Source organism: Carettochelys insculpta, chromosome 17 (assembly GCF_033958435.1).
Source record: "Carettochelys insculpta isolate YL-2023 chromosome 17, ASM3395843v1, whole genome shotgun sequence".
Taxonomy (NCBI): domain Eukaryota; kingdom Metazoa; phylum Chordata; order Testudines; family Carettochelyidae; genus Carettochelys; species Carettochelys insculpta.
The window spans coordinates 3,602,205-3,626,971 of NC_134153.1; the positions used below are offsets into that span (position 1 = coordinate 3,602,205).

Sequence of the window (24,767 nt, forward strand, 5' to 3'; positions counted from 1 at the left end):
GGGCCGGGCGGCTGAGTCACAGTGAGTGTGCAGTGTGCAGCGTCCGGCTTTGCCCGGGCAGCCGGGCAGCCGGTTTGCTCAGCACTGCCCTGGAGGCGGGGCCGCCTTGCTGCGAGACTCACCGTGAAGCAGCAGAATCCTGGATTCAGGGCAGCCTACGAGGACCCTGGGGGAAGGGGCCTGCAGAGGGCCGCTCCCTCCGCGGGGAGCCTAACTCCCCTAGGCTGCAAGGCTCATGGGCCCAGGGTCTTCGGCGAACTCACCCCAGCCGGCCCTGCCCCCCAGGTGCTTGCCAGAGCTCCTGTAAGTAACCTGGGGCACCTTAGAGACTAACAGTAAGTTAGTCTCTAAGGTGCCTCAGGACTTCTTGTTGTTCTCGAAGATACAGGCTAACGCGGCTCCCTCTCTGATACTTGTAAATAACCTGTGGGTCGGAGCCTTTCCTGAAGCATCTAGGCCACGTTTTCTCAAACTGGGGGGGCGTGACCCCCTGGGGGGGGTGGGAAGAAATTCCAGAAGGGGCGCGAGGCAACCCAGCCCCCCCACACCATCATTCTCCCCATCTGAAGAAAGATCCGGCCTTTGCTTCTGGCTCTCAGCCCCTGCCATTTTACATTGCTATAAAAAGCAGGCGGCCGGGGAAGACCCACATGCAAAGGCGCATGTGAGCGGGGGCCAGGAGGAGGAGAAGGATGGGGCTGGGGGTGCCTGGCTTTCTGGGAGGGGAGGGGCTTGGGTGGGTGGCTTGCAAGGCTCGGGTGGCTGGCCAGCTTGCAGGATTCATGGGGCTTGGGCTGGTGGGCAGGTAGCTGGCCCGGGCAATGTGGTGCTTGAGCAGGCAACTCGGGTGGCTGGCCAACAGCTGGGGTGGGTGGCTGGTGGGTTAGCGGGTGGCTGGCCCAAAGGTGCAGGGCTCAGGCAGGTGGGTGGCTGGCCCGGGCAGCTCTGGCAGCTGGCACAGAGTTCAGGCAGCCGGCCAGCTGGGGCTGCACCCGCCAGGGACCAGGGAAGACTGTTTGTGCTTATTTTTAATTTTAAATCACATTTTATGTCACGTTTTTCTGTTCATTGTACATCAGGAGTTGAATTTTTTGTTAACAGGGCGTTGGATGATGGCAGAGAAGAGGTGGGGGAGGCATCGAGGTTTCTCTGGAACAAAAGGGGGGTGTGATGCCAAAAAAGTTTGGGAACCACTGATATAGGAGATGGGGGCCTATAGTTCTCAGGTCACTGCCTAGTCGCTTTCAGGATCTCTGCCCTGTCCCGGCTGACTCTCTCCAGAGCGTCCAGGACCCCGATGTTTGTTGTGGGTGGGTCATTGGGATGAGGCCTGTCGAGTTACTGTCCTGTTTGCTGTGCAGAAGCTGTACAAATCTCCCAGCTCTTTCGTCCTGAGCCAGAAGTTTGCTCTGGGTTGAAATTTTCTTTCCCCGCTGCATAGGCTGTTCCCGTTCTCTACCCCGGAGGTGGCTGCATGCCAGGGGCACTGAGTAACTCTAGTACTGAAGTCCTTCCAGTGCCAAAAGAAAACAGGATTGAGCCCCACGGAAGGAACGTCGCTATCCCAGTAAGGGCTGTGGAGGAGGGTTGGTGTAACAAGCGAGGGTGCTGTGCAGAGGTCTCTCCGCAGCCTGGCTCCAGATAAAGCAGGTGGGACGATTATAGCTCTGTCTTCTCTTGAGTCATCTCACTACTGCTCCTCTCCTAAGACATTATCTCAGCCGTGGCTCAGCTGGGCAGGCCTAGGGGAAGCTGGGGCTGGCGGCCCATCCACTCACCCCTGAAGGAAATGCAGAGCCCAGCCGGGTGTAATTACTCCTGGGGCAAGGCACTAGGGAGAACGATGCTGACCTTCAGGCTCAGGCTGGGGGCTGAGACCTGCTCCCCCATCAGGTGGCTCCTGCCCCAGCTCTGTCCCCTACAGCTGCCTGCCACAGGTCATTTTTTGCAATGGCGACAGAGTCAGCTGAGGTCCAGCCCCGGTGGGCCAGCCAGCGAGGAGTCCTGTCCTGCCAGGTTGCTTTCGGGAAGTCAGACGCTCCCTGGCCCGTTAGAGGGACTGAGGGAGGCCCAGTCTGAGCACAGTCCAGATGCCGGCGTCTCCTGGGGTCTAATTCCCAGCTCGCACGTGTCCGGGTGGGTTTTGGGGGGGCCGTTCGTTCATGCCCATGGGGCGCTGTGAAGATGCAAAGTGCTAGAGCTGGCAGTCTTCTCGTGCAGCAGGGCCGTTCCTCCTGCCCAGCAAAATCCACCCCCTGGGGATGGCATTTAATTACTGCTCCTTATTTGTCTCTCTACTAGCACGTGTACCTGGCATTGCTCATGTTCTAGGGGGCTCAGGGCTGGGCGTGGAGGGCTGCAGGACTTGGGGTACGGTGCCAGGAGGCGGCTCAAGGAGCAAGGTTTGGTGGTGGTGGGGGATCAGGCCAGGGGGTGGGGGTAGGGGAGTGAGGGCAGGGGGTGTAGGCTCAGGGTTGAGGATGTCGTGTGGGGGGGGGGCCCAGGGCAGGTGTTTGGTGGGGGGGCAGGCCAGGGGGTGGAGGTGGATGGGTGAATGCAGGGGGTGGAGGCCCAGGGTTGAGGATGCGGTGTGGGGGGGCCCAGGGCAGGTGTTTGGTGGGGGGGCAGGCCAGGGGGTGGAGATGGATGGGTGAATGCAGGGGGTGGAGGCCCAGGGTTGAGGATGCGGTGTGGGGGGGCCCAGGGCAGGTGTTTGGTGGGGGGGCAGGCCAGGGGGTGGAGGTGGATGGGTGAATGCAGGGGGTGGAGGCCCAGGGTTGGGGATGTGGTGTGGGGGGGCCCAGGGCAGGTGTTTGGTGGGGGGGGGTCAGGCTAGGGGGTGGGGGTGCAGTGGTGAGTGCAGGGTGTGGAGGCCCAGGGTTGAGGATGAGGTGTGGGGGTCCCAGGGCAGGGTGTGGAGAGTACTGGGGTGAGGGAAGGAGGTGGGTGGCTCAGCCAGGGGGTCGTGTGTGAGGGTGACTAGTGCTCTGGAGGTGGGAGACTCAGGACAGGTTTCGGAGAACTCAGGGTAGGCGGTGCAGGTGCAGGAAGTAGTGCAGGGGTAGGGGGCACAGGGCAGGGGGTGCAGAGGTGTCGGAGGGCTCAGGGCTGAGAAATCAGGGCAGGGTTTGGCGGGCTCAGGCACAGGGTGGGGCCTTTACAAACCAGGGCAGGAATTGGGGCGCAGGGCAGGGGGCTCAGGGTAGTGGCTGGGAGGTGTCAGAGGACTGCCCATGGTGCTGAAGGTGGTGCTGGTCTGCGAGGGTAGCAGGGCTGTGCTGCCCAGCTATGGGGTCTCCTCGGTGGGGCCCAGGCCTACTGCCTGACCTCAGGTGGGGGGGTGAGGGCTGGGCCAGGCTTCCTCACTGGGCCTCACCCCATCCTACAGACACCAGGGCCAGGAACCCCAGCCGCAACCCTTCCCCCACAGAGCTCAGGCTGGGGAGGGGGAGGGTTGCGGCTGGGGTTCCTGGCCCTGGTGTCTGTAGGATGGGGTGGGGCTGTGCTATCCATCCAGGGGGGCATCCGGGGGGCTGGGGCCAACAGGGCTCCCCTGTCCAGCACTTTGGCCGAGGGCTGAGTGGGAAGGTTTGGGATGAGGGGGCACTTACCCTGTCTGGTGGCTGGTAGGCTGGCAGGGCTCCCATCTGGCCACCGCTTTCCTTCTGCAGCTACCCCACCCCCACCGCCAGTCATGCTGCTACACGTCACTGTTCCCTGCGCTCACCGCCCCCAGAGGTGAACTTGAAGTATGTCATCCTTCCTCTCGGTGCCCCTCCCTTCCCACGTTCTGGAAAACAGTCGGATTCCAGGCACTTCCCGTTTTCCTGCCACAGCCAAACCCTGACTTGCTTTATAAGTGAGGGTAAGAGGAAGCTGCGTGGAAAATGTGTTGGTCCTAGTTCTTACAGTGTACGATGAGCTCTTGAACAAAAGGACGCACAGACGGATGGACTTGCAGATAGACACCTTCTAAAATGCATAGGTAATGCTAACAGACCCAGGTTGCCAGCACCAGGGCTAGAACCTGTGAGCATAGGGTCTAAAGCCTTGTACTCTACCACATGAGGTAAAGGCCACCTGACTCCTAGCTGAGGCTGTAGATTAGAGACTTCACTCACCCCAGATGAGGGCTCAGCGCCTCTGGGTACTACACATAGATTTGTTGTTAGCGTCCTGAGGCCCCACTCAGTATCTGGACCTCAGGAAGACGTAACCTCTGAAGCATTGGAGAAAGGGACACATCTAAAACATAGACCATCAGCCTACCTGGAAGGTTGCATGAAGGCTCAGAGCAAAAGAAGCAGCCCTTTTCCCAAAGGGTGCTTGGGCATGAAAGCAGAAGGCAGGCCAAAGCAAGAGTGAGCAGCTGTGAAAGGGGGCCCCTATGGAGCTAGGGGAATAGTTAAAAATCTCCAGCCCCCAGCCTGGATTTGCAAATAGTCTTGTGGTTGCGAGCACTGCCCTAGTTTTGCTGTGATGCGTGGGGTTGTATTAGCTCCCCTTCTGGGAACGCTTGGACAGCTGCGAGGTATTCGCAGAGACAGTCCCAGGAGTTTAGCAGCTGGGATGAGTCATCTGCAAAATCATAGCCTGATTCACAGCTCTCCTAATTAAGAGGTTTGCCAGCCAGCCATCGGGAAGCAGAAACAATCCATTGGGATTCAGAGGACGAACTGCATGAACAGTGAGCTGCCAAAGGCAAAGGTCACCAACAACTCAGGCCTGGTCCACACCTAAGATTGAAGGCACCGTTGCTTTGTCACTTAGCGCTGTGAAAACCTTTGTGCCCTGTGCGATGGAGTCAGGGCCGCTTACCCACCATCGACACAGCCAGGTCAGTGGAAGAATTTGTCTCAGGCCTTAGCCACAGCCTCTCAGGGCGGCGTCTCTGGTACAGTACTGCAGCTGTGGCACAGACCCACCTTGGGAAGCTGTGAACGACTTGCAGATTCTTTGGGGCGCAGAGCCACTCAAGGGGTTGGGATGGCAAACGATTCGCTGGCCACAAAGGAGCGCGGCTGCTAACGAGGTTTGTTCCCCAGGAGCCGGCTTGAGCGGTTGTCAGCTCAGGAGCGAATGGAAAAGCGGAGGTAGCTGGAATGGACGGTTTAAAAGTCTGCCTTCTGAATGTTTAATAAGGGTCTGAGCTGCTTCCCTGGGATTTTTGGCATGCGGTTGAAGAGCTCAGGTTCCCTGCAGGGCTGACTCAGGAAGCTTTTCGACTGGAGTGCTGCTGTTTAAGACGTCGCTTCTCTTTATTTTCAGGTCAGCGCTCTGCTGTTGCTCCCAGCCTGGCTGGCTCTTTAACGAGCAGGGTGGTATTAGCATAAATCTATTGCTCATTCCAGTGGGAACTGGCAGGGCTGCTGCTTGCAGAATTTCCAGCTCTCAGAAAAAGCACACCGGAGGACCAGTCACAGGAGTAGCAAAGATTTCACTGTCAGTGCCAGGAGAGCAGCCAGTGACTGGAGGTGTAGGGAGTCCTGCTCGTTCCCCATTGGGGGTTCCTCTGCTTTTGCCCTGACGGTGCAATGAATTTGCAGTGGCAGCAGGAGGAGCCTTTTCCTCCTGCTTCAGAAGGAACACTTCAGACCAGCCTTCAATGGCAGAAGCAAGAGCAGGCTCAGGCAGAGGACTGCAAGGTGGGGCATCACTGGAGAAAAGAGGCACTAACCCATGAGAGCACTTTCATGGGCTGGGTGCCCATCTCATCCCTTCCCTTCCCCAGGGCTGCTCCCTTCAAAGCTAGGCCCTGCCCCACCAGACAGGGCTGATTTACCCCAATGACTTCAGAGGGTCACACAGTTGCCATGGGAGGATTTTATATCTTCCTTTGAAGATACCAGCTGCTTTCAGACACCAGCTAGACCATGGGTCCATTCTGCTCCTGCAAGGGATAGTGAATGTGGCCTCCAAAGGGCTGATGCATAGGCATGCTCAGACCTCTCTATCTCATAGAGCTGGAAAGGACCAATCACCACCTCTAACAACTTTTTTTTTTTTTATTTTTTAAATCTGTTTGAACCACATCCCTAAATGGCCCCCTCAAGGCTCAAACTCACAACCCTGGATTTAGCAGGCTAATGCTCTATTCCTCCCACTGAGGGCACCAGGCTGACATAGCTCTTGTGCCTTGTTTATTAACCAGCTTTGTTTTGAGACCCTAAAGATAGCTGAAGTAAATCGATTCAGGTATGTTCTTTGACTCGTACGTGCTAGTAACTGGAAGGGACTCTACCTATTTATTGCACAGTATATGAGGATTAGATATTTAATTTCCTCTTCGTGCTGCATGAAAAAAATTGATAAAAGGGATAACTCCAAAATGAAGAATCGACCTGGTGGGTATTTTGCTACTTCTCAGGCAAGCATGAGACACCCTGGATCACCAGGGGTTGAGAAAGGAATGTCCAGAAGTCAGAGGTACTCACAGGGACTATCTTTGGACAAATGTTTTACTAAACAATTCACTTGTCCTTGGACCTGCCTGGAAGGTTGAAGTGTGATGCACCTCATGGCTTGTGACAGGCTACCGGTTCCCCCCATGTGGGCCTGTAAGCCCATCACAGCCTCCCGTACAGATCTCCAGAGACACGTGTCTGAGTAGCAGAAGTTCCTTTAATATCCCTGAATTGCATTATGTGTAATACTGCAGGTGGCCAGTTCTTGGCAGACGTATCCCACTGCGATCTGTCAAGTACAAAACCTGGCAGAAAAATCAATCATGCACTGAAAATTATTGCTGTCGAATTTCCTATATACAATATAAACATGGAGCAGGGACCTGCTCTCCTGAACTGTCCCCAGTGCAATCAAATCCAGCTCCCATGGATAACCACCAACAGACAGTGGTCCACATTTTGCCCTCCAAGGGAAGGTGAGTTTTGCTTAGGACAGGGGTCGGCAACCAAAATAGCCAGAAGAACCATTTTTTTCCAATTTGGCAAACTCAGTAATTCAAGAGCTGCGGTGCGTGTGAATACGAAACGGTCCTTAATAAATAACATCAAACCAGACCTTTTGTAACCCCAACTTGAAGAGCAGCGCGCACACAGTGATTTGTACGTGATATATGTTTACTGCAGGATGTTCACAAACTTTTTACATATTCTATTTCCTCACACTTTACAAGTGTGTTTGTACCCCTGTCTCCCTGATTTTCACCCCGGTACCTTCTCTCTCTCTCTGGAGGACACCAGCGGGGAGTTATTCCGTGTTTCCAGATCACATCTCATTTGCTATTTAGATAAGAATTGCTCATTTTGGGGCTTTTAGACCTTCACCATTTATCAGAAATAATCAGGAGGGTTTTTTTTTGTTTTTTGTTTTTTACTTTGCACTTATAGCTTTGGGAGCCACAAAGAAGTCGCTAAAGAGCCACATGTGGCCCTGGAGCTGCAGGTTGCAGACCCCTGGCTTGGGATAAGAGTGATTCCCCTGGGGAAGAGCCCACCAGAGAAGCCTTCCCACGATGTGTGTGTACGCGTGTGTGATTCAGTGCTTGTGTAAATTGGTATGCGTATATATGCGTGAATTAAAGCGTGTGATTGGCTCTGCATGAGGCTGCGTGTGGATGAGTCAAACTCTGCAGGTTGTGTGTATACAGGATGCGCGTATGAAGCTGTTCACGCCGGAGGTTATGGGTGTATGCATGGCCATGTGTGTGTGATGAGCTATGAGTGTGTGGCAGCAGGTAGGATTGTGCCATGGCGTTGAGCACCTGGTACAAATACAGCTTTGCATATGTGCGGAGCCGTTTGTGCTATCAAGGTGCGCAGGCATGAGTGTGCGCGTGTTCCTGTGAAGCCAAATGCACGGAAAAGACTGCAGACGTGACAGCGGCCAGTGAGAACGCATACGCCCGAGGGAACGTAGGAGGCTGTATCCTGGAAGGAGGAGGGTCGGGGTACGAACATGTGCACACCCACGCACGCGAGGGCTGGGGTCAGGCCCTGTCTCTCAGACCAACGGTGTCCGGTGCAGACAGTGTGGAGCCTAGCGGTCGGTCACAGGCTCAGGATCCAAGGCAGGACACAGGCAGAGGACGCCTGCCCCAGCGATATTGCACGTCAGGTTCCGAGGCTTGTGCGTGACGGGAAGGAAGCGCAGCACGCCTGCAGGTGTGCAATCAGTAGTGTTGGGTACAGGGGAATGGCCAAGGGTGGAACGTTGCATAGCAATGACAGTTTTGTGCCCTGCGCAGCCTGCGGCCTGGCAAAGGGCAGGGAGCCCTTCTTCGGCACTGAGGAAGACGAAGGAGAAGTGTCGCCTCAACTGGTCTGCTCCTGACCAGCAGCATGCAGGACCCCGTTCCAAGTGGCAATGCCAAGCTGTGGCAGGTCAGCTTTCGGTTCTCTCCCCAGCTGTGCAACGGCCAGTTACAGCGTGGGGATGCTGTCCCTGGGAATAAGGAACCTTCCCCAGGATTACGCACAGCCTGGGAACTGTGCAGCTCTGCAGGCAGTATCAGACCGTCTGAGCAACCACATGCAAAGGGGCCCTCAGGGTCTGGCCCGGCCCCTTCCGGCATGGCAAATACATAGTTAAAAGCATAAATTATAAATAATATAAATTAGAGCATTTAAATAGACCCCCACCCCTGAACTGTACAGTAACGCTGGTCCTCTCCCCAAGGGCGACTCCAGCTGTGTGACTGAGGGACAGGGGGGTGAGGAGGGACTGTGCTACCCCCTTAACAGCCTAGGCTGCCTGAATCAGCTTGGGGCCCCACAGGAGGCCCACTGGGACACCGGGGGACAGAAGCACTGCCTACAGCCTGAGTCCTCTCTCCCGACCTGTTGGGTCAGGCGCCCGCACACAGGCAGAGCTCAGTACAGGCACCTCCCAGCCCCGGCCACAGCTGCAGGGAGGTTGGGATGGGTGAGGTGTAGGGCTGGCCCATCCCAAAATCTGGTTGGGACTGAACTCCACCTGACATCTACTCTGGCAGAAGAAGGCAACCACCGCTGATGCTGGTGGGGAAAGCGGAGGCAGCAATTTGGATGGCTGCAGGGTGGCGAGGGCGGCTCTGGCTCTGACGTGTATCAGCCCAGAAAGCCTGTGCCTGGGAAGGGTTTTCCCCTTGGGTGTGTTGACTGGGATCTTAGGGATGCTTCTGCCCTCCTCTGGGGCATCAAATGGAGACCCATGTGGCACACCCGACAGGGCTAAGAGTTCTGGTTATGGCTTGTGGGCCCTGGACCCAGAAGCAGCTCAGTCCTCCCTGGCGTCGTGCCCAATGCTGCTGTGAAATTTGGGATGGGTGGAAACCGCAGTGTGGTTCCAGTTTGGCTCCCTGTAAGGGGTTCCTGTCATAAAGCCCCGGATCATCGGGGCAGGTAGTTCCCTGGAGAACCTCTCCCTCCCTCGACCATGGGAAAGTCTCTGCCTCCCAGTTGGGCCTGGGGGGGTGAGTGCAGTTTTCCCACCCCCAAGGCTCAGCGACCCTGAGACGTGCCTCAAAAGTCGCCAGACTGGTGTGAAAAGGCTCATTTACCTTCCACTGTTTGAACATTAAGGAAGGACTCGGGTTAGGGTTTAAACTTTGCTCTGCACTGCAAGGGCTAGAGACTTCCTACCAGTTTGCAACAAAAGGGACTGGGGCTAGCTCACACACCTGCACAGAAGCTGCTCCTGCAGCAAGGCGGTGGGGAGATTTTCTCGCAGTCCCATGGGTGCGGCAGGAGGGCATTTGCTCCTTGCTGGCTCACACCTCAGTCATCCTGTCAGTCACAAGTGCAGCACCCCTGAGAGGCGGTCCCAGGGCAGCACCAGCAAACCGAGGACAGAACTCTGAAATATACCGTGCAGAGGTCTGTCCCCGTCCTCCCTCCCAACAGTTACATACACCCTTCCCATCACAGGCCCAACAGTCACACTGACACCCCTCCCCTCATGGACCCAACAGTTACATACACCCTTCCCATCACAGGCCCAACAGTCACACTGACACTCCTCCCCTCATGGACCCAACAGTTACATACACCCTTCCCATCACAGGCCCAACAGTCACACTGACACCCCTCCCCTCATGGACCCAACAGTTACATACACACTTCCCATCACAGGCCCAACAGTCACACAGACACCCTTCCCCTCACAGACCCAACAGTCACACAGACACCCCTCCCCCTCACGGACCCAACAGTTACATACACCCTTCCCCTCACAGACCCAACAGTCACACAGACACCCCTCCCCCTCACAGACCCAACAGTCACACAGACACCCATCCCCACACAGACGCAACAGTCACACAGCCACCCCTCCCCCTCACAGGCCCAACAGTCACACAGACACCCCTCTCCACTCCCTCTGGTCCAACAGTTACACAGACACCCCTCCCCTCACAGACCCAACAGTCACACAGACACCCTTCCCCGCTCCCTCTGGTCCAACAGTCACACAGACACCCTTCCCCTCACAGACCCAACAGTCACACAGACACCCCTCCCCCTCACAGACCCAACAGTCACACAGACACCCCTCCCCACACAGACCCAATAGTCATACAGGCACCCCTCCCCTCACAGGCCCAACAGTCACACAGACACCCCTCCCCTCACAGGCCCAACAGTCACACAGACACCCCTCCCCTCACAGGCCCAACAGTCACACAGACACCCCTCCCCTCACAGGCCCAAGAACCCCACACTCTCAACAGGCCCAACAGTTGTACGGGCACACCTCCCCCTCACAGGTCCAACAGTCATATGCCCCCTACAGCCCCACAGACGCACAGGACCCGCTCCTCTGCATAGACCCACCAATCACACAGCACTTCTTCCCAACAGTCACACACACACCATACATCCAACAGCAGCCCAGACAGTGCCTCACAGGCTTGTCAGTCCCACAGAACTACCCCCTCGCACTGGCCTGTCACTCATGCAACATGACTCAGTCCCCCCATCCACTCGACTGCCCTCCTCAAGCCCATCAGTTGCATGTCCAGTTGACTCCCCTCCCTACTCCCTACCGGCCTGTCAGTCACCCAGACACCCTTCCCCTGGGTGTACACTCCCCCATGTCCTATGTGGTCCCCTTGCCAGCCTCATTTCCTTGCCAACCCTCTTCCTGTTTCACAGCTGATGCATTCTGAACGTAGCTCCTGACGGAGAAATGTCTTCTCTCCCCGGTTCATTCCCGCAGGGAGAAGTAGCAGCACTAAATAAATACAACAATAAATTAAATAAATACATAAGCAATTTCCCGAGGTCCCTGGGCCTGAGGAGGCGCTAGGACTGAATCCCACCAGGCGGAACGTCGACTCGCCAGCTGCAAGGGGCCAAGCTGAGAGCAGGGGGATGAGAGTCGGAGGGCAGGGAACGGGAGAGCCGTGGAAATAAGCGGTCGGCACCATTCCCATTCAAAAACGTTTCCTAGTCCATGGAGGAAAAGTCCTGGGACCACCCTGCCCCATGCACACTCCCACTGCAGGAAGCAAATCTGTCGGAGCATCCCTGGGAAAACACATCCTTCCAGCAAACAGCCGGCCCCAGCTGCATAAGTCCCTGGCGTCCCTTGCACTCTGGACCCACAGGCCAAGTAGCCCTGCTGTCGGTGGTGGGAGACAGTTGGGCAGGGGACCCCCTTCCTGCTGGATGTCGGTGGTGGGAGAGAGCTGGGCAGGGGATCCCCTTTCTGTGGAAGGTTGGCGGTGGGAGAGAGCTGGGCAGGGGATCCTTCCTCCCAGGTGTCCATGGCTCTTTTTCTGTCCCGGCTTTTCCTGTCCCCCCCCCGGGGAACAGGGCTCAGTTTTCTATTGCACAGCTGTGTCCGGTGCCCTTGAAGCAGGCCGACTCGTGGTGCTTGTTGAGGTACGACTTGAGGGCGAAGGTCTTCTCGCACTGCTTGCACTTGTAGTGCTTGAAGGCGGAGTGGGTCTGCATGTGGGCCCGCAGGTTGGAGCGGTCGGCGAAGGCCTTGCCGCAGTGGGAGCAGCCGAAGGGCTTCTCCCCCGTGTGCGAGCGCATGTGGCCCTGCAGCAGCCAGGGCCGGCTGAAGGCCTTGCCGCACACGTCGCACTTGTGTTTGAGGTTGTGGGTCAGGAGGTGCATGGCTAAGGCGGGCATGGAGACGTAGGCCTTGCCGCAGGTGGGGCACTTCTTGGCCATCTTGCTGTCCAGGCTGCGGTGGGTCTGTTTGTGCCGGCTGAGGTTGGAGGAGGTGGCGTAGGTCTTGCCGCACTCATTACACGAGTGGCGGTGGCCCCCCCGCCGCTGGCTCTCGCTGCGTCGCGTAGAGCGGCCGTCGGTGATGAAAAAAGCATCCATGGAGTAGCTGTCTGTGACCGCCGCTTCGCCATTGAAGTAGTGCGCCGAGAGGCTGGACTGGGGACTCTCAGGATCGCTGTACTCCTCATGAGCCGGGGCGTAAACCGGGTCTGGAGACACCAGCTGAAACCCTTGTTTCTTGTCAGCCTCATAGTCCAAGGGTGTGAGGCAATGTTGGCTGTACCCTGCAGGAGACAAACACAGACGGAAATCACCCTCTGCGAGGGCTTCTCCTTTCCTATACGCATAGCCCAGCCCTTTCCTGACTGCCCCCACCCAGGGAGACTGAGCCTTCCCTGGGACGGCCTGAGCACCCCGCACACTTGCGAGAAAAGCCTCGGCGTGTTTTGGAGGGAGGTGGGGAAGACACATGTGCCAAGTCTGGGGACTCCTGAACAGCTGACAAGGGTTCAGCGTCTGACCCTGCATCCAGCTGGCTCTATGACAAGCTGTGACACAGAGGGGCATGGGAGGATTTGATTCCCCTGCTTAGGTTGCATGTGTTTCCTACTGTCCTGCAGTACCCTGAGGTGGGTGCCTCAGTTTCCCCAAGCGCAGCATCCGTGCAGAGTGGCGACAGGAGTTTGGGTGTAAGGACTTCTTACACATAGGCAGTGGCCCTCCAGGCTGTCTGTAAGCTAGGCAGCCAGGTAAAACCTTTCTTTGCTGGGAAACAGGCCAAAGGAGGACAGAGGGGGTGTGCCATGAATGAGGCAGGGAAGGGGTTAACATCTTCCTGATGTAACTTAAGTCAAGGTGAGCCCATGGCAGTGCACTGGCTTCTTCTCGTCTGGTGACAAAAGACCCCTGAAATTGCAACTGTTCTCAGTTCAGAAAATTCACTCCACGCTCATTTTGGCTCACTTGGACTCAAGTTCCATCAGGAAGATATTAACCCCTTCCCTGACTCATTCATGGCAAGGGGCCCGGCTGGTTTGAGTCGGAACTGGGCAGTGGGGTGGGGCAGTCTGGTCTGGCTGGAGAGAGAGGAAGCGGGGGTCAGGGCCCAGCTCAAGGACCCCCTCTGGGCCCCTCTCCCCAGGATGGATTGTACTGATGGTGTCTGGTTCCTGTGTTGACAAGTCTGTTCTACGCTGTGTCCCTGTTGTCCGATAACCTCCTGTTCTCCCTGCACAGTGACAGCCACGTCCGCCTGTAACTGGGTGCAGGGCCTGAGGATCCCCACACTGTGACAGATGCCAAATCAGAACCTTTGGTCTGGGGGTGACGATGGGACTGGTGTGTGCTGAACACTAGCAGAGGCTCTAGAGCAGTCGTGTCCAAAAGCAAGACCCCTGATTGCCACATGCCCCCCCCCAGCCAGGCTCCAACCCCCCACTGCAGCCAGGCACCCTTGCCCCCCACCCCTGCAGCCAGACACACTAACTCCCAACCCCTGCAGCCAGGCACCCTCGTCCCCCACCCCTGCAGCCAGACACACTAACCCCCAACCCCTGCAGCCAGGCACTCAACCCCTCCCTATCCCTGCAGCCAGGCACACCAACCCCCCAGCCCTGCAGCCAGGCACACTAACCCCCCAGCCCTGCAGCCAGGCACCCTTGCCCCCCACCCCTGCAGCCAGGCACTCAACCCCCCACCCCTGCAGCCAGGCACACTAACTCCCAACCCCTGCAGCCAGGCGCCCTTGTCCCCCACCCCTGCAGCCAGACACACTAACCCCCAACCCCTGCAGCCAGGCACTCAACCCCTCCCTATCCCTGCAGCCAGGCACACTAACCCCCCAGCCCTGCAGCCAGGCACCCTTGCCCCCTACGCCTGCAGCCAGGCACACTAGCCCCCCACCCCTGCAGCCAGGCACCCTCACCCCCCACCCCTGCAGCCAGGCACCCTCGCCCCCCACCCCTGCAGCCAGGCACCCTCACCCCCCACCCCTGCAGCCAGGCACCCTCGCCCCCAACCCCTGCAGCCAGGCACACTAACCCCTGCCCCCCAGTGACTCACAAGATCTGCGCCATCAGAACTGCCCAGCCCCCAGCCGGGCGGCCTTGATTGCTGCATGACGCAGTGCCTGAGCTCCCGCTCTGACACTGTGGTGCAAGCCCCCGAGCCACACTCACCAAAGGATGCTTCCCCGTTCACCTATTGGACGCTGCAGCCCCAGGGTCAAGTGTCCCGGGGGATCCACTCCTGAACCCTGCCAAAGACCTGGGGAGTAACTGGACCACACGCTGTCCCAGCCTTCCCCCCACCCCGTGGCACGGTGGGATTGGCCCAGGAGGCTCAGTCACAGATGTGGAGCTGTCTGTGATGAACAGGCACAATTAGTAGAGCTCAGCGTTAAGGACCTTGTTGTCAGATGGAGCCTCTGCATTGGTCTGTTGAGCTCCTAGTAGCTCCAAATTGCAACCTGGGACAAGTTCACCCTAACATTGGCTAACGTCTGTCAATCTTTGGGTGCAGCTGGGCCTGCTGGAAAAGTATAACAAGTGGGGTTCTGCAGGGATCTGCGTTAGGACTGGTTCTGTTCAATGTCTTCATCAACGATTTAGATATTGACATAGGAAGTACGCTTATTAAGTTTGCAGATGATCCCAAGCTGGGAGGGGTTGCAACTGCTTTGGAGGATAGGGTCATAATTCAAAATGATCTGGATAAATTGGAGCAATGGTCTGAGGCAAACAGGATGAAGTTTAATAAGGACAAATGCAAAGTGCTCCACTTGGGAAGGAACAATCAGTTTCACGCATACAGAATGGGGAGAGACTGTCTAGGAATGACTACAGCAGAAAGGGATCTGGGGGTTATAGTGGACCACAAGCTAAATATGAGTAACAGTGTGATGCTGTTACAAAAAAAGCCAACATGATTCTGGGAGGCATTAACAGGTGTGTTGTGAACAAGACACGAGAAGTCATTCTTCCGCTCTGCTCTGCGCTGGTTAGGCCTCAGCTGGAGTATTGTGTCCAGTTCTGGGCACCGCAGTTCAAAAAAGATGTGGAGAAACTAGAGAGGGTCCAGAAAAGAGCGACAAGAATGATTAAATGTCTAGAGAATGTGACCTATGGAAAAAGGTTGAAAGAATTGGGCTTGTTTAGTTTGGAAAAGAGAAGATTGAGGGGAGACATGAGAGCGGTTTTCAGGTATCTAAAAGCGAGTCATAAGGAGGAAGGAGAAAACTTGTTCTTCTTGGCCTCTGAGGATAGAACAAGAGGCAACGGGCTTAAACTGCAGCAAGGGAGGTTTAGGTTGGACATTAGGAAAAAGTTCCTAACTGTCAGGGTGGTCAAACAGTGGAATAAATTGCCAAGGGAGGTTGTGGAATCTCCATTGCTGGAGATATTTAAGAACAGGTTAGATAGATGTCTGTCAGTGATGGTTTAGATAGTACTTGGTCCTGCCATTGGGGCAGGGGGCTGGACTTGATGGCCTCTCGAGGTCCCTTCCAGTGCTAGTGTTCTATGATTATCCTTCTCCTGTCATGAGAGACAGGAGCCCTCATGGCAGAACCCCAGAGTCTGACTCCGTCTGGCTCAATCTATAACGACCCTTTTCCCATTAGCCTTTGAGCCAGGCACCAATCCACCGACCTGACCCTGTCTCCATCTGTTATCTCCTCTTGCCACACTCCACCCAACCAGCTGCTGTGAGAGCCATCTGGGTAAGAGAAGGTCCCAGACCCTGGCCCATTCACTCCAGCTGCCCTTTGAACCTCTTCGGCAACCGTGGACTGAATCAGCCTCTTTTGGTTCCAGCACTTGCCAGGCCAACAGACAGCTGCCAAGGCCTGACTCCTTGGTACGCTCTGGCAGACACTCACAATGAGCAGTTCTATCAGTGCCCTGTCCCGCTACAGCAAACTGGACAAGGTCAAAGTGAATTAACTGGAAAGGGCTTGGGACAGAACCCAGAAGCCACCTGGTCTTCCCCAGCCATTTCCCCTGGGGACTTAGGCCCAGCCTGCTCTCAATGATATCAGTGCGCCAGTAACTTCTGCAGGCAGCGGGATGGACAGGAGAGCCACTTAAGAAAATACTGTAGGAGACTAGAGAGAGGACAAGCCGGGAGCCTGACTCTTTTGGAGACACAAAATGGGAGAGGATGCTGGAGGCTGGACAGACTGGCAGCCCAGACGAGGAGACAGAAATGCAGGTGTAAGGAAACAGGCAGTGCGCATGGGAACAAAGGAGCAGATGCTCCTTGCAACCAGCTACCCACATGACTCCCTTTAAAAGCAGAGCTAATAGTGAGAACCCTGCCTCAGTTTACCAGCCGTACAGGGGAAAACTCAGGCAGGGATCTGGAAACTCCCAGAGGCCCGTCTCCTGTTTGAAAGAGTCAGGGGCTTTCTAGGAGAACTGATGGAAACCAAAGCCTGCCATGCAGGGGGTCTTCATCTCCAAAACTGCTCCAGCTTTCTAGGCTAGACAGCCGGCAGTGGGACGCGAATGGAGGCAGGTTTTGTGCAGCATGAAAGGTGCACACAAATATTGCTCTGGACTCAGTCAGTGTCAGCATCCGGGTGAATTTCCCCCTCACCAGTCCTCCTCCCTCATGTGTTGGTCTCAACCCCACACAGCACAGGTGTGTGTTCACAGGGAAACATTGCCCCAAAAGTGACAGGCTCGGCTTCTTTGCTCCATTGTCAGGGATCCATGGGGTCCACCCCCTCAGGGAGTGGGGAGGAGCTGCACCTTGCAGTGCCCAGAAATTAAAACACTCTGCTAAGATGATTCTCCAGAGGGATATTTTGAGGCACTTGGAAGTATATATTTCTCATGGTGTATCCCCAGTGGTCCCAGCTTTCTCCAACCGTGCTCCCCATCTTAACGACAAGAGCAAGTTTGGGGAACCCCTTAGCCCTCCAGCTATTGAGAAGTGGAGGGATTTTTTGACCCTCAGATTGAGAACTCAGTATCTGATTCCAAACTTTACCCAGCTGCAGGAGGTAACATCTCTCTACCAACATCCGCACTTCCAATCCATACATCCAGGGTTTATCATAGCTGGGCACCTAACAGGCCAGCCCCACAGGCACAAGCTGTGAAGCTGTAACACGCTATGCAGTAGACATCACCTGGTGAGTTAGTTTATTTTGTTGGCTAGATGATCTTTGACCTCTTGGCACTGATGGAATAGTTGATCTTTTGGGGATTTGGGATGATGTTTAGCTGTTGTCTAACGATTGATGTGTCCACGTAAAATTCTGAATGCATCAAAGGAAGCTGTGCAGTGGGTGCATCCACAAAGCCCCCTCCTTGCGTACACACATGCCCCTCTGAACGCTCAATGCTTGGGCTTGTATGTGGCAGGTGCCAGGGAGCCTGATGCAAAACCTTGGGAAGGGTGACTCCTATATCCTACCTACTACAGCAAAGTACTTGAGCCATTGAGTTGTTTCTGGCTGTCCTGCTCTGAACCACATCCCAGGACAGATGAGGCTGTGTAAAACCACAAGCACATGCATTCCCATCCCCATGAGTACTATTCATTGGACTGATAAAGGGACCCCGATGTGCTGGCTATGAGTGGGCATCGCTTTCGCCATTAGAAATACGGATGCTGTGGCTGAAAGTGGTGCTAGATGGCTCCAGCTGGTGTGACGGTAAAATACAGCAGAGTGAGCCAGATCCTCAGCTGGCATACACTGGCCCTGCTCCACTGACCCCAGGGTATCCCTCCCACGGCAGTGAGAGAGAAAAATGTTATTCCATGAACATCAACCTCTCATCTGCCCACTCTGGCACTGGAGTCACATGAGCCATGGGCTTGTGGGTGTTCTCCTGTTCCACTATACTGATTTGCAAGGACTGATGTCCTTCTGATGTGTGCACATCTACCAATATTCTTCTCTGCTAGGGACAGGGCTGGTTCCCGCAACTGTGTATTCTCCCTCAGCCCGTGCAAACCCACCAGCAGGTGGAGCTCTTAGGCAAAGGAATTCTGATGAGCACATTCCCTGCCAGCAGGACCAAGGAGTCCTGGAGCACCTTGGAGAACACCGGCTCTATCGGGGCACGAGCTGTCGTGCGCAAAACACATGTTGTCAGGTGGGCTGCAGGGGCAATACAAAGGCAGGTGTGCATGTAAGAAAATTACTGCCCCAAAAGTTACCACCTCTTGTAAACTGGGGTGATGAGTCCAAGTGAATGTGGCCATTCAGTGTAGCCGATGGGGAAACCTCACTATCCATAGATGTGGGGAGGTGCACGCTAGCAGGAGTTCCTGCGCTCAGCGTAACACCCGGCTTACAGGATTCAACACTAGCTGCACAGCACTACCTGGCTGACCTGAGGCTGCAGTAAAGGTGACAGTTGGACCTCCCTCTGTGCAGTGCAGCTTACCAAGGCTGCTCAGCCTGCCAGGTGGGGAGTTTGAGCTCCTGCTGCCCTCTAGAGATAAACCCCCTGAGTTTCCAATTATAACAAAAATTAATGGGAGGGAATCTGGATTCGCGTGTCTCCCCACCCTCCACGAGATAGGCCAGTGGCAAGGTGGGGACTGGGGAGATGCTGTCCAAGAAGAGCTGGAGTTGGGGGGTCAAGCAGGCAGCTGGGGACTAGAGCTGCTTTCTGGGGTGCGGGGAGAGGCACCAGAAGAAGATGGAGACCCAGCCTGCCGGGGGAATGGATGTACTATGTGTGGCTGACTCCAGCATCTGACTCCAAACTGTTCCCCGCTGTAGGAAGTAACATGCTCATGCTGAAAGACAGGGTTCATTGATAACCCAGGTCAGCCCCTCGTTTCTGACTCCTGCATATGAGAACCTTTTCCCTCTGGACCAGACTATCTGAACTAATTCACAGACCCCTAGGGCTGGAAGGGACCTCAGGAGGGCATCTAGTCCAGTCCCCTGCCTAAAGCAGGATCAACCCCCACTAAGTCATCCCAGCCAGGACCTTGTCAAGCCGGGACTTAAAAACCTCTAGGGATGGAGAATCCACCACAGCTCAGGACCTTCTTACAGCCAATGGCCCGGGTACAACTTCCCATTGAACGGTGCTCAGAAACCACCAGTCACCTACTCCTGGGCAGTGAATTCACCTGGTTATGTGCCTTCCTATCAGCTGGGCTGGTCCCCATTCTGCCTCCTCTCATCTCTTAACTACTCAGCTTTTCCAAACAGCGCTTCTCCTCTCTGGAAGATCATTAGCATTAGTCCAATTTGACAGGTTGGGAAATTGACTCAACACAGTGAAGGGACTTGCCCCACATCACACAGCAAGGCAGTGGCAGGGCTAGGAACAGAACCCAGGTCTGCCTGGGGGCCAGTGTCATATTCCATGCACTAAACCCCACTGGCTGTGGGGCAGCGGGGGGAAGCTGAGAACTGTCCACCTCGCTGCATGTGTTGTGTGGATGACAATTTGAAAATAAGGCAGCGAGGGCTGGACCAATTGCTATCTGCTTAACTCTGCTCAGGATAAGCTGCCCAGGCCCCAGTGATTGGTCTGCCTGACCGTGGCTACTGCTGCTAGTGGCTGGGGAATTGCCCCAGGACTCCAGCAATGGTGGGAGTTTTTCCTCACCATGCTCAGTGGCTTGTTCATGGACCCAGAGTGAAGAAACGGCAAAGCCAGGGCAGAGCTCAGCTCATCCCAGTGCCTTGGCCACAAGACCTTCCTTCCTCCTCTAACACTGACATCACGGGAGTTCGCCTGTAACCAGACCACACGCTGTCGTCACTCCGGGATGCTACTCCTCACGGCCTTTGCGCACCAGGTGTCTTCTGTGCGGGGTGACCAACAGCAGCTGCTTGAAGAAGGCATACCCAGGCCTGAGGGAGAAACTCTGGTCTTTGCTCTAACCCTGGAAGGGGCAGTGCTTACACAGACGGGGGATAAGACCCAGGTAGGGGTGGGAACTCTGCTCCTGCAGGGCAATTTTCTGCAGCTCCCAAGGCAGCAGCTCTACTCCTCACGAGCAGGTTTTGCAGCCAGTCCTGCCAAGAAGGGGTGGGTGGCATTGCGAGCAGGCCGGGGGGCCAGTGAGGTCTTCCACCAAGCCTGCTGCAATTTCAGTGCCAGATGACAGCGGTGGCTTGTGTGTGGCCTGCAGTTTCCCCTGACCCGCAGCCTGCCTCATTATTGATTTTTTTGTCCTCTCCCCAACCTAAGCTTCCTTGGCTGCCCAGCTCTGGAAAGACTGGCCTGTTAATCCCGGGCAGCATATCTTTGTCACTGCCTCTGAGGCAGCGTTTTCTCCGTACCTGAACGTGGTGCAGCCCCCCTGCAGGCCAGCTTTCCATCGCAGGGCACGTGGGAGGGTCTTTCTTCTGGAGCTGGGCCTCTCTCTGCTCTGAAGCTGCCTCCCTCTCCCTCCCTTTCCTGGCTCTCTCCTTGTTTACAGAGTGCGGTCACACACGCTGGGCGAAAAGCACTCTCCTCAGCAATTTTTCACACCTTCTCTGGAGCATGCAGCAAGGTTATTGCCAGAAAAGCAGCATCCCCTATTCTCCCCAGCCTGTGTAAATTCCTTTCCCTGACATCACCCAGCACACAAGGTCTTTCACACCCGGGGTGAGCCACACACACAAGGATGCAGGGAGGTGGACGACAGTGGAAAACCTCCAAAGCCATGCGGCTGTTTGCAGTATGAGTACAGCCCCTTTCATTCCACCGCTGGGGGCAAGGCACAGCCTAAATTTGGCACAGTCAATATCAGCAAGACATGAGCTGCCCCAGCCATCCGCCTGTACAAACAGAGAGCTCCCAAGCACCAGCCTCTATATCAAATGTGCAAACCCCAAGTGCTATTCACTGTACTCACACACATAATCACTAACACCAGCTGCAGCCCTCCGGGTGCCTCTTCTTTTGGGCGTTAAAGCAGTGTTTATTGGCCCTCTTCCCACTGGGGTCCTGGCTGGATTGGAGGAGATTCAGAGGGTGCAGACAAATAGATTGTGTTCTCTTCAACTAAATGCACAGGGAATACGCAGAATTATGCTAACTCACTTCTGCAGGGCATTGCTGCTGAAGCGTGCCAACCACTGTACAAGCAGTAATTAGGGTAAGAGACATTATCTCCATTTTACAGATGGGCAAACTGAGTCACGGAGTGGGTAACCGACTTGCACATCTTCATACATTCTGAGTTAGCGATAGGAGTGGGATTGAATGCAGGGTTCCTGACTTGCCGGGTGCCCACAACAGCCTCCTTGCCCTCCTTATAGATTTATTCAGGCCTTCCAGGTGGTTAGCGGTACTGACAAACAGAATTAAAGGCTACCCCTGTGCAGGATGGCCACTTCAGCAGTAACGTTGTTATGGGCACATCAAAACAGACCTGCTGACAATTCATTCAGTAACAGACCAAACCCACCCATAGGTGTGCCAAGGCCCCCGATTCTAACTCGGAGGAAACAAATCCCCTCAAGCGAGGCCTCTACCAAGTGCATTTTCTGTGCCCCCCAGACAGTTCCAACCTCAGAGGCAGTGTCCCCCTTGGCCAGCTAATTGTCTGTGCGTGGTGAGAGGGGTGGGGAAGGGGTATTTCCCAAGAAATGTTGGGACTCTCAGGCACCTAAAGCCATGACATGAACCTGAAACCCAGGCCAGGTGGGGTAGGGACATCCTGAACCTCAGAGCCCAGCCCAGGCCTTGTTATTCCTCACTGCTCCTGCAGGGAGGTGGACAGGTCATTTCACTGCCAGTCCCTCTTCTTCGCAGGCAGCTCTGCCACCTTCTCAGCCATGGGAAGACGTGTCTCCCTGGGGGTGATTTGGCTGGAATGGGCCCCAGTGGGCTGGCACAAGCTGTTTGCCTTCCACCCACCCCTCCTATTTGGCAGAGCAGAAGCAGAGGGAGTCTCCTTGCGAGGGGTTGAGCTCCTGCCTGTCGGTGTAAAGGACAAATTGACGTCACTGTTCTTTGGACGGAGCCCAGGGCTGGGAGCTGCGTCCCCAGTGCCCATAGCACCAAGGGCAGGCAGGAATGTCACCTCGGGCCGGGGAGGTTAGAGCACAGGGCCTGGCACTGCAGCCCATCCAACACACCCCAATTTGGCAGCTCACCAGGCTGACCTGGCACCTCCAAATGCCTGGAAGCAGGAGGGCTTCTTTCCACCCCCCTCCCCAAGCAGATTTCAGGGGCTGCTGAACAACGCAGCCCCGGGTGCATCTGGAAAGCCTTGGGGGCCGCCCTGCTGTGGTTCCACCTTGGAGGGATGGATGACTGGGACTGTGGCATTCCCCGCTCCGGCGGTGGGGTGGGGTGCTCCCTGGATATGGACACTGTGCAGGGCTGTGTCTAGCCCACAAACATGGCTGGGGCCTTCTCATGGAGCGTGGGCACCTTGTGACCCCAGCTCTGTTAGTTCAGCCTGGGCCCCTGTGGCCCCACTCACCACCATGTGCTGCAGGCTGGCGTGTGGGGCACAGGCCAGGCCGTCCCACTCTCCTCTTCTTTCCCCTGCCCCGCCTGACGTGAGGCCAGGCCCAGGCAGCACCAGGACAAGGAGCCCTGGCAATGTGGACACCCTTATCCCATTGCCTCTGCAGACGGCCTTTCGCCCTGCCCGGGGCAGCGCCTGGCAATGCCACCATTTGGCTCCTCCCAAGCTGCTCTATCACCCCAGCTGCGATCCAGAGGCCAGCCCCTGGTCAGGGTAAGCCCAGCTCCAGCCGCTGGGGCACCAGGGCAACTCTACAACCCAGGGACGTCGCCAGCTCTGAGGGGATCTGTGGGCAGAACCAAGGACCCTCCCTGGTGCCCACACACGTCCTGGGGGGGGCAGCAAAGGCCGGCTTGGCAAGAGCCGCCAAGGGCAGCGAGTCGCTAGGAGCTGGGGCAAGGGGGCATTTCACAAGGGAGCAGCTATGAGGAGGAGCTGCTGGGCTCGGAGACAGACCCACGTAGGCCCCGCAGCGCACACCCAGGCCCACCGCCTGCAACCGTGGGAATGTGCGCAGCCCCCGACCCACCAGACGCCCCCTCTGCATGACCCCACGCACGCACAACGCACCGCACGCAGCCGGCCGCTCGCTCGCACCGAGACCCGCACACCCATGCACACATGGCCCAGGGCCCACAAGTAACACACATGCACACTACAGGGCACTCCCATAGTCTGTGCAACACACACACACACACACACACACACACACACACACACACACACGTTTCCGTGCACATCCACACCCCGCTACAAGCAGGGGGTCACTCTAGTGCCTGTGCCGGTTCTCACACACACACACACACACACACACACACGTGCACGCCCACACCCCGCTACAAGCAGGGGGTCACTCTAGTGCCTGTACCGGTCCCCCCCCACACGCCCGAGGGAGACGCGACTCTCCAAGCCCAGGGGCCGCTGGCTGTCGGGGTGCACACCCCGCTGGCCCGGCCGGGCAGGGACCCTCGCCCCGGCCATTCCTAGCCCAGCCGCCGCCCCCCCCGCGGCTGGGGCTCGCCCGAGGTCCGGGGCCAGCTCCGCCCCAGCCCGCTGGAACCCGCGTACAATGCGCGCCGCGGTGGGGCCGGGGGGGCGCAACCTCCCGCGACCGCTCCGCCGCCAGGGCCCTGGGCACCGCGGCGCGCAGGGAGCGGCCCGGGGCTCGGAACACGCCCCCCGCCGGGCAGAGCCCCCCGCAGCTGCCGGGACCCTCGCCCGGGCTTCGGCCACTCACCCTCCTCGGTCGCGGGGCCGCCGCCCGCCCGCGCCCCGGCCAGCGCATAAGCCGCCTCCAGCGGGTGGTAGCTGGGAGCCGGCCCCTCGTCCGCTTTGAGCTTCTTGACCAGGAAGGAGCGGGGCATGGTGCGGGCCGCGCTGCGGGAATCAGCACTGGACAGCTCCCGGCGCGGCGCGGCGCGGCGCTGCGGGCGGGCCCGGGGCGGGGGGAGCCGGCACACGCCCGCTGCGCTCCGCGCTCCGCGCTCGGGGCCCGCTGGCTTTATATGGGACGCCGGCTGGAGATCAGGTGGTGCTTCGGCAGGGAGCGGAGCGGAGCGGCTCGGCTCTCTAATCCATCACACGTCCCCCCGGACAATCATCGCATTACCACTGGAGCGGCTGTGGAGGCGGGGGAGGGGGTGAAAGAGACAGGGGAAGTGTGTGCGTGTGTGTGTGTGTGTGTGACTCTGTGTGCGTGTGTGTGTGACTGTGTGTGTGTGACTCTGTGTCTGGGGGGGGGGAAGTGAGAGCAAAAGGAAAGAGCTGGAGGAAAGTGGACGAGGCGTGGCAGGAAGGATAGGGGAGGGCGGGGGCCGGGCCACTGCCCATCTGTTTAACCCTGAGCCTCTCAGTTGCGGGGCATACCAGGCGTCAGGCCTGAGCCAGGCTGGGGAACAGAGGGAGAAGTTTCTTCTAGAGCTGCTAATGGAACTGGCTGAGAGAGAGATAGGGACCCCCCCACCCCTAGGCCCTGCAGGACGATCACCCACACTGCAGAACCACCCCGTGTCCCAGGGCAGGGAATAGCAGCACCACAGCGAACCCCTGGAAGCCATGCCATGGTGTGGGGGGGTCTTTCCTTCCTCCTGTCCATCCCCAGGCAGACAATAGAGAGGCGTGTGTGAGGAAGAGGGG

The 24,767-nt window shown here is 56.9% G+C and overlaps 1 protein-coding gene across 1 annotated transcript; it reads right to left on the reverse strand.

The window, feature by feature from the left end:
- Nucleotides 1–11,756: 11,756 nt before the first annotated feature.
- SCRT2 (scratch family transcriptional repressor 2) lies at nucleotides 11,757–23,995 on the reverse strand. Its single transcript, XM_075012069.1, has 2 exons — nucleotides 23,869–23,995; nucleotides 11,757–12,463 (listed from the first exon to the last, which is right to left on the reverse strand). The coding sequence occupies exons 1-2, from the start codon at nucleotides 23,993–23,995 to the stop codon at nucleotides 11,757–11,759; spliced, it is 834 nt and encodes a 277-aa protein (XP_074868170.1).
- Between the last annotated feature and the right edge of the window lie 772 nt (nucleotides 23,996–24,767).